At 46.6% G+C, this 10021-nt stretch overlaps 1 protein-coding gene across 1 annotated transcript; it reads right to left on the bottom strand.

The window, feature by feature from the left end:
• Positions 1-9943, bottom strand: LOC112234713 (ubiquitin carboxyl-terminal hydrolase 38). Its single transcript, XM_024402964.2, has 11 exons — positions 9661-9943; positions 8408-9143; positions 7623-7758; positions 7338-7467; positions 6588-6689; positions 5828-5986; positions 5396-5589; positions 5106-5205; positions 4871-4977; positions 2655-4023; positions 1-1023 (listed from the first exon to the last, which is right to left on the bottom strand). The coding sequence occupies exons 2-11, from the start codon at positions 9087-9089 to the stop codon at positions 862-864; spliced, it is 3141 nt and encodes a 1046-aa protein (XP_024258732.2). The 5' UTR covers positions 9090-9143; positions 9661-9943; the 3' UTR covers positions 1-861.
• Positions 9944-10021: the final 78 nt, after the last annotated feature.

The raw sequence follows: 10021 nt of genomic DNA, 5'->3' as shown, positions 1-10021 counted from the left end.
GACCCTCAGCAATTCATCTTTAATATTGGGGAAAATCGTGTATTGTAGATCACTTTAAAACACTGTACAGCAAGGCTGAGGTTTGTGTCTTTCCAGTCAAATTCTGCTTGTAAAATCTGGTTTAATAGTATCTAACAAAAAGGCACAAAATCTGCAAAAAAAAAAAAAAGTATCCCTGAATGAATAACTTAATTAAAAAGAGTCAATGTTAGTAACCATAACCCCACTTAAAAACGTTGTCAAACGTTCAGCATGCAATTGTTTTCACGCAAAATACACTCAATTTGTATTAAAAAATTAATCGCATCTTGTACTTTTTGTATACAGTATTCATGGCATTAGTTAATGATATTCCATGTTTATTGAATACTTTCACACCCATATCTGTACATTTTATTGCATATGAAAATGTCTTACCTGACAAGTACACATCAATGAATCTCCTTATCAAAAATCAAACCCACCGCTTGAAAAAAAGAAAGAAATGCATGCAAACCAGAAAAGGTTATGAGGTCTAGCTTGTCCCGAGGCAGAAAGTTGTGAGTTATGGACGATAATAAAACGACAGAGCCAGACATGAGAGGTAAGACCCTCACTGTAAGGTTGAGTCCAGTGTTGAGTTCAGTGTTGTGTTGGATTTAAGTCCATGTGGGTGTGTACATTATGCGCTGTATTCAAGTGCTCCCTCCAAGATCTTCAGCGCGCTCCCTCTCTCTCTCTTTACGTTCATATGTGCTTTACCATCCCATGAATGAGTAGCCAACCAGACTTCTCTGTGCATGTCTCTCATATATAGAGTCCAGTGGTCTTTCAGTGCTATATTTACTTGTCTCTCACTTATTCTTCCCAGTCCCTTCTCCATCAGAAGACCAGTCTGTTGACAGTGTTGAACCCCCCACCTCCTCCTCCCCCCGAGGGACCACAGCTGCCCGGGGGTTCGTTGTCGTCTGGTCCGTTGGGCCTGAACGAGCAGGAGGCAGAGGCCGCCTGGAGAGCTCGGGTCCGCGCGTTCAGTTCCTGTTCCTATTGGACAAAGGAGTTCGGGACCATTAAAACCCTGTTCAGAGGGTCGTTCATTAGGGAACAAATGGAAGAAAACAGAAACAGGCAGGGACTACCTGGAGTTTAATTTTCCGTTGCAGAATGGTTTAAAATGTTGCCTGTCCTAATGAGCATGACCCAGGAGTTTGGGTTTTCTGTCTGAGCAAGAAAATGCAGCTCTGCTGCCCTCTAGTGGTTACTGCAAATGTGTGGTTGAAATGTTTTTTTTTTTTTAGAGATTAACGACTCATGAAATTTCACTTGACTAATTGCATCTTGAAAGCACAAAGGAAATGTGTAACATGTGTATGGTTGGCTTTCTGAATACTTGCAACATGTTTTGATCAAAGCTTGTTCAGAACTACTTTAATCCCATCAATGGATACATGGAAAACAGGGTCCTGTTAAATTTTGAACATGGGCACAAGTTGAAAGGACAAATTCCAAAAACAAGTCCAAAAGAGAAGAGCAAAGCGTGACATTACCAGAAATACCCAGAAGAATATGGAAACGTGCCTGACATATCGATGCCACCCCCACAAAAAAATAAAACTTATTTTCCCCACCATCACTGACCTTGCTGATAACCAGGGGCGCAACTTTGGTTTTAGAAGTGGGGGGGACATAATTTATATATTAAAAAAAAAAAAATGTATCCAGTCAGATAAACATGCCAAACAGCCTACTGACTGCTCAGAGGCGTCCGCATGGTCCTAAAGCACATGGTTGCCTTGTTTTGTATCACATTCCAATGATAAAACTGGGGGGGACAAAAATGCTATTTCAGAATGTGTGTGTGTGTGTAAGGGGGGCATGTCCCCCCCGTCCCCAGTGAAAGTTGCACCCCTGCTGATAACTACTTTGTTGAGGGAAAATGTACTGATACGATTATGATATGTTGTCTCACCTAGCCATCTTCAGATGAATGCATTAATTGTAAGTTTCTCAGGAGAAGAGTGTCTGCTAAATGACTAAAATGTAAATACGCATGCACCTCAGCGTCCCATGCTAATCAAGCAATTAGAGGAAGGTTATTGGAGGCTAGCGTGATCATAAGTGAACACATTCCACTTCCCTGGGCCAATACATTAGCATAGCCTGATGCATCATTTAGGTCAGGATCACACTAAACGGTTATGCTAATGGCTGCGTCACCCCTCCTTGGCCTGTATTTAGTGACAGAAATGACAGGCGCCGACACAGGTTGGGACTGGAGGGCTTTTTATATAGAGATAATTGGTTGGAGTGAATCGGCTTTTCCCCCTTCTGCTACCCTGTTATCTAAAACTGGTCATGGAGAGAGAGATGAAAGCAGATTATTATAATATGGGTTGTTGTCCTCTAGTGGTTAACAGGGTAGGGATCAAAGGTGAGGCTTGTCCTACTTGTAAAGCCAATGGAAGAGGCTGCTTACACGTCACCAATTTAAGAGTTCATTCGATGAAACAAAAAAATGCACTGATAACTAAAAAGAGACAATTTCCTTTTTTAAAGGTTTCAAATCAAAAATGAACATACTGTAAATGAAAGTTAGTAGAGCCCTTGGATAAACACGAGCAAACAGAAAACGCCTCATTCACTACACTGTAACTCCTCACACCCCCTTCTCTCACCTGTAAAAAGAGCTTATTGTCCTTGGTGACGGCGTCCATCAGTTCTTTCTGCAGCGGAGGTTCAGAGCCCAGTCTCATGCCGTTGGCCGTCACTCCCCCGGTACTGTTCTGCCCCCCGGTAACATCCTGTTTCCGGTAGATCAGCACGTAGGCCGTGTCCTTGGGGAAACGGTTGGTGACGTTCTGAACCGACCCCAACGAAGTGAACGTTACCCTGCTGTCGTTGAACAGCAGCCAATCCCCGGCAGCCTGGCCTCCGTACACCTCCACTTCCTGTTTGGGATGAGTCGCCCCGGAGCAAGTGAGTGTGATGGGCTCAGTCTTCCCGTTCCCAGGCTCCTCCCCCAAGGCGAGGGGATTGGCTAGGTGGTGTTGGGCTCCGTCGGCCCCGTTGAGGTTGCGGCCGTAGGAGTAGTAATGGCCGCTCTCCGACGACATCCCAGAATGCATCACTACAGAGCTGAGGACGTAGGGAACGAACTGGGCCGCCGGCCACACCCCTACCGCACTTTCTCCTCCTGCCATCCCGTTGTCGCCCTCTAGCCCAGTCTCCTCCTCCTCTCTCTGTGACGGCTTCAGTTTCTTGGCCAGGTTTTCGCTGCTCTCGGGCGAGTCCACTTGGAGTGGAGAGGATGGTGGCGAGGAAGAGGACGAAGAGTGTTTGGGTGGAGGGGCGTGCACGGGCAGTCTCATGAGTGGCGGGATGGTGACGTTGTCCAGGATCTTGCGGCGCACGTGGCACTTGGCGTCGTAGGAGAACCTCAGCAGCGTGAGGATGAGGTACTCGGGCGCCGCCACCACCCTCATCCCCCGCTCCGCCCGCTGCAGCGAGCCACACTTCTGGCAGAAGTAGGCGTTCTCCTTGTCCAGGATCTCTGGCGCCAGGAAGTAGTCCACCAGGTCAGGAACAGACAGCGGTGGCTCGCTGGACCCTGGAACAAAATGGACGCCGGTGGTGGAGGCCGTGACGGGTTTGGGAGAAGGGCCTATTTCGGGAGCTTCGCTGCCCCCGTTGACAGCCCCCTGGCAGGGGCCCCGGGATTCCTCTGAGGGGCCCTCGGTCTGAAGAGGGCTGGAGGTGGTGGAGGGACAGAAGGCCAGGGATAGGTCAGTGAAAGGTTCTTCTTTCTCCGAGACGCTGTTGCATGTCATACAGCGGATACCCGTGCTCAGCCTGCCTCCAAACATCCTCTCAATCAGCGTCCTCTCATCATTCCCCTCGGACTTCCCCTCCACAGGGGCCACGGGTGACACTCTGGCATCCTCCGCAGAGGTTTCACCCCCGGTGTTGTCACTCGGTCCGTTGCCAGGGGAGACATTTGGCTTGGCTGTCATGAGAACCTGGATAGTTTTCTCCTCTTCGTGTAACCTTGGCAACAGAACATGAGGAGACAAGAGAAAGTTCAACCAAAAATACAACATGCAAATGAATGTAACAGCATAATAAATGGAGCCGTCCTTTTCAATAACACCCATTCGAGTGAAAATGAATTCTTTAACTTCTTAAAATCCTTCTCTCAAAACACTAGATTTATACATACATTCTTTCCATCTGTACCTGGAGTCATACAGGTTTTAGGAGCTGTAGGTGCTCCAGCAGTCTACTAATCAAATCAAATTTATTTATATAGCCCTTCGTACATCAGCTGATATCTCAAAGTGCTGTACAGAAACCCAGCCTAAAACCCCAAACAGCAAGCAATGCAGGTGTAGAAGCACATACTAGATGGTGTACTACCTGTCCAGGAGGAAGGAGCTGTAGGGTGCTCCAGCAGTCTACTAGATGATGTACTACCTGTCCAGGAGGAAGGAGCTGTAGGGTGCTCCAGCAGTCTACTAGATGATGTACTACCTGTCCAGGAGGAAGGAGCTGTAGGGTGCTCCAGCAGTCTACTAGATGATGTACTACCTGTCCAGGAGGAAGGAGCTGTAGGGTGCTCCAGCAGTCTACTAGATGGTGGAGGAAGGAGCTACTCCAGCAGTCTACCTGTCCAGGAGGAAGGAGCTGTAGGGTGCTCCAGCAGTCTACTAGATGGTGTACCAACCTGTCCAGGAGGAAGGAGCAGTAGGGTGCTCCAGCAGTCTACTAGATGATGTACTACCTGTCCAGGAGGAAGGAGCTGTAGGGTGCTCCAGCAGTCTACTAGATGATGTACTACCTGTCCAGGAGGAAGGAGCTGTAGGGTGCTCCAGTAGTCTACTAGATGGCGTACTACCTGTCCAGAAGGAAGCGGAGGTACTCAGAACAGTCCTGCTGGGATCCTGCATTGAACCATGGGGGCCGAGACGCCTCAAAGAAGACTCTGGGGGCGTACGCTGCCCTCTGCAGGAGAGACACACAAACTGAATGACCACTCACCGAATACACACACCAAGTGAAACGTCAGGGATGGATCCATAGTAATTTCCATTGAAAAACTCGATGGCCACTAACAGCAGTGGGAGACAAACCTGGGTGTGTGAGAGGAAGGTGAAGAGGAGCTGCAGTTTCTTCATCAGTGTGTTGGCAGTGGCATCATTCAGACGTAACGATAAGACAAGCCTCCTGAAACTGGGACAGGACCATAGAAGGGTTCGCGCAGAGCATTTCATAAGAACTTCCTACATAAATATTGCAGCATTATATCATTCTATTGTGAGAGGATTCAAGTCAGAATGTATATACACAGCTTTGTTAACCATGCGGTCAACTCAATATAAATGCAACGTGTAGTTGTGTGTGTACTAAATCCACTACTCACTCTGTGGCTGAGAAGAGTGTCTGTATGATACTGTTCATGTAGCAGGTGTTTCCCAGGTTGATGAGGCCAGTCTTGCCCGTCTCAGACTTGCCCGGCAGCCTCAGCAGGCCTGAGGCAAACGAGTTGGACTGGGACGTCCAGGCACTTTGGTTCAGAACCAGCTTGATCTTCTCCTCACCGGGCCCAGGTAGCTCCTAGAGGGGAGGGAGACAGCATTCAGACACTCCATACATCCCGTTTACTATACATGAGCTCCATAGTATTGTACACTGTCCGAATTTTAAAGGTCTATCCTTCAATAATGACGACATTACTCCTCCCCCCCCAAGGTAATATATATGTCAGGTGGATCATAATATAAGGACAGTAAATGTTTGATACATTAAAAAAAGGGCAACACTCGTGTGATCACTCGTTGTCAAGGTGTCTTACTTTGATGGCCTCCAGGATGTCGTCGTAGAGGTCAGGGAAGCCAGAGTACTGGTACATCATACAGTGGACGAGCTCTGTGAAGTGCAGCAGGAAAGCCTTACTGGTGGGCAGGCCGTCATGCTTCAGACTCTGAACCAGGTTCACTATGTGTGGCACGACCTGGGGAACACACATTGAATGAACGTATTGTAGACAAACATTTACATTAAAGTCGTTTAGCAGGCATACAGTTAGCGCATTCATCCTAAGATAGCTAGGTGAGACAACCAACATATCACAGTCGTGGTACGTCAATTTATCCTCATCAGCAAAGTCAGTGCTGGTAGACATGATGTTCTTGGTCATATGCACATCACATCTGTTACAAGGTGGAAAGGTGCAGTGTAAGAAACTAGGCACTGCATATAGCAGTAGAATAGCACTAAACACACTGATGTAGTGACTGGTAAAAACATCAACCTTCACATGCTACATTAAACTCCCTTTTTGTCAGGGGGGGGGTCACACTGACTTAAATATAATCAACCTTTTAAAATGAATTGACAATCATGCCAGATGAAACCACCACCAGTCAACTAAAGGACCATCATGGTGCTTTAAACACTTCACACCTCATTAGTGGAAGAGCCCTGCTGAGAGGAGAGTGCTTCTGGGAAATGGAGTTTAATGGAGCCTGAAGGTATTTCAGCTAAATAGGGGAAATGAGGGAGAGAAAGACATGCGGTGCGCAATAGAACAAGTTGTATTGTGTGTTTCTTACCAAGTGGAAGGCCTCAGGAGAGTGTTGGAAACTCAGCAGCATATGGGAGAGAACCACTAGGGCCCCCTGTCGCACGATGGGGTACCACAGACGGTTGAACACCTACACACAAAGATAAAACATACAGCATATGTATTGTACACACACTGACACAGAAACACACAATTCAGAAGTGATATAGCTAGACACCATAATGACCAAACTACAGGAACACATTTTCGTTCATGTGATCATCTATTCATCAGTTCTAACTGAAGTTACTCTGTAGTTATAGATGCCATCACCATAGAGTTTCTAAACCCAGAGGCGCAACATCGCAAGACTTCCGGGAACGCTTGCGAAACAGATCAGGCCACTTGACGTTCGATACGTCAAGTGAAAAATTGTTCCGCAGTTTTGACTCGTCTTAAAATCTAAAGCTACAGCCTAGATTCCAGCCAATGTCTTCAGTAGTTGAACATGTTATACTCCAACCTCGTGAAAGTGACAAGGTTTCATACTACTTCATATCGACGGCCTGCACATGCACAGTTCAGCGCTAGACGACCGTTCGACACGATGACGTGTTTCTGCGTATGGGCTTAGCTAGCCAACGTCGCCTACAACTGTGATTGGGGGTTTCTATTGGAGAAGCAGTTTCTGCCTATCTTCATACTGTACTGTCTTTGCTATTACCATGTGTAACTACCATCTTAGCTCATTGGTGCATTGACACACCCTGCTGAGGTAAGTGGTCAGTACACTACCCACCAGTTCAATCTTAAGCAGGGTGACATCTATGAGGATGGTGAACTTCTGCACCGCAGCCAGCCCCTTCAGTAGGGCAATGACCCACATCTCAACATGGTGGGCCAGAGGCCAGGACAACCAGTCAATCATCCTGAGGAAGGAAAGAGAGAGATGCAGAGAACAGTAAATAAGGGCAGAAAAGCTCTATTAAATCACTACATCTCATCTAGTATACACACTGCAAATACAACAGATTCCTTTATTCAGTTTAGCTAATGAAAAAACACAGTAAAGGCACCCAGTGACCTGCAGAGTGCTTGAGTCATGCTGGTGTCTTTGACGTTCTGGTCGGTGGTAAGGCTCTTGATGAGAACTGTGATCATCTGGAGAGGTATGTGCTGGACCAGGCTGGCTAGGGCAATGGAGGGGTCGAAGGAGGGGTCTGTGCAGAACACAGAAAAAGTTGAGTATAATTGACTGATGTTTTTTTTTTTTTTTTGGGGGGGGTCACAGCTTATGAAATATGTCCCAATTGTATTCAAATGTCTTGTTTACAACCTCTACCCTAACCAAGTGACCCAATGCAAGTCTGATATTGAGCGGTGAATGATCTCTCCACCACCCTGGATCATTAAAATGACAAAGAAGTTACTGTTCCAAGTCTCAAGCATGTGTTAACAAGCCTGACATTCCTAGTTTTTCCATAGGTGGGCGAAGGTAGTCAAATTGGTGACTGCATTAGAAAATACTATAGTGTACTTTACTTCTGTACAGTAAAAATTGATATTGTATTTGAAACTGCTAATTTTGTTCAAAGGATTTATAAAAAGTATTTAACTAGGCAAGTCAGTTAAGAGCAAATTCTTATTTACAATGACGGCCTACCTGGGAACAGTGGGTTAGCTGCCTTGTTCAGGGGCAGAACGACAGATTTTTACCTTGTCAGTTCGGGGATTCGATGTACTGGCCCAACACTTTAACCACTAGGCTACCTGCCGCCCCAACTTGTATGGGGCATTGATGCTTAGACACATACAGTGCAATTTGTGCTCATCTGTGACTGTGTGTGGTGCTCCCTCCCTCAGTCTCACCAGTGGAGGAGATTATAGCAAACACCTCCTGCAGAGATGGCAGCAGTGTGACCGGCTCCGCCTTCCAGATGTTCTGCAGCAACGTGCTGACCTTGGTCACCTGGTCTACGTACTCCCTCAGCTCCCGCTCCTGGCTGGCAGGACAGTGGAAGTACCCAATGGTCCTCACCAACTGCTGGCAGAACAAAATGGCCGCCTTCTCCCGGGGGATGCACTGTACGAAGTCTGAGAGCATGGTGGCAAGACGGGCGCACAGGGCTGCCTCAGGGCGTTCGCACACCATCCTTAGGATTTCTGTCTGGATGATGGAGAAGATATCCAGCACCGAGGGGCAGCTGATCAGCAGCCGCAGGCAGCCATGGATGTAGTCGACCACGGCCGGGTCCTTGCGGTCCAGGGGGCCGTAGCCCTGCTGTAACAGGCCCAGGACAAAGTCTTTGCTGAAGAAGAGCTCAAAATCAGCACGGTGGTAGCGGGCATAGGCCTCCAGCACCTGGAAGCCCACCTGTTTTTGGAAGGCGTCTTCACCCAAGAAGATGAGGCGAGTGGTGAGGGTGTACAGGGCCTGACATTGCTCCGCCGTGACCTCTTTCTCGGCGGCTTCGACTACCTTCTTCACGATGGCCTTCTTCACTGGGACTGAGTGAGAGGAGCTGACCAGCGCCTCTAGAATCTTGTCCATGATGGCAGGCGATCTATATAGCTGTGAGGGGAACGATCAGAGAGCAGTCCACACCTAAAAGACGAGAGCGAGCAGGACATCAAACACCATTAGTGACCAGTTACTTATTCTGGCTAGCTTTCCATTTCTTCATGGCATGTCCGTTCAACAACCTGTAAATAACCAACTGTAATCGTTTTTACCATTGCTGAAAAGTTATATAAGCATAGCTATATCACAAGGCTTTGACGCTAGCCACAGGTAAACAAAAACAACACAGCATCATGCTTTGCCTTATCATCACAAAGCTAGCTAACTTAGATAGCTAAACAAGTTACCACATTGAGCTAGTTAGAGTAACCACAAGCAGCATGTTATCGAATTCAAATGACCTGAGATTAAAAGCATTGATGCACAAATAAAACATGTGTGGATAATAAACTATTTTTTCGTAATCTGGCTAGTTAACGTTCTTTAACAAACTAGCTAGCAATGCTAGCATGACGTTAGCTGTGTATGGTATTGCAACAAAGCAGGCCGGAGATGTCACTAACTTAGCTAGCGGAAATGTATCTTCCCAAACATCACGTACCAATATAATTCATAACACCAGCATCCGATGAAAATGCCAGTTGACATTAGTCGCCTGTTGACAGCTCATTCATCTTTTATTTTGACATGATAAAATCAGCTGATTTAAAAGCCCTGCAGAAACGTCATTCCGATGGACCATGAATTTTTCTAGGAGTCTTCTGCTTTTGACGATCTCATTGCCTGTTTAATAAAGAACGAAAATGGCATCTATAAAATATATAAACGTTTTGAGAATTACAGGTTTGTTTAAATACAAATATAAACATACTGACAATGGTTTGTAATGACTTAAAACGAAATGTATTATTCCACTGACTTCTTTTACGCATTAACTGAGCTCATAGCCATTGGGTAGGCAT

Source organism: Oncorhynchus tshawytscha, linkage group LG34 (assembly GCF_018296145.1).
Source record: "Oncorhynchus tshawytscha isolate Ot180627B linkage group LG34, Otsh_v2.0, whole genome shotgun sequence".
Lineage (NCBI taxonomy): Eukaryota > Metazoa > Chordata > Actinopteri > Salmoniformes > Salmonidae > Oncorhynchus > Oncorhynchus tshawytscha.
This window is presented reverse-complemented; position numbering and strand designations above follow the sequence as displayed.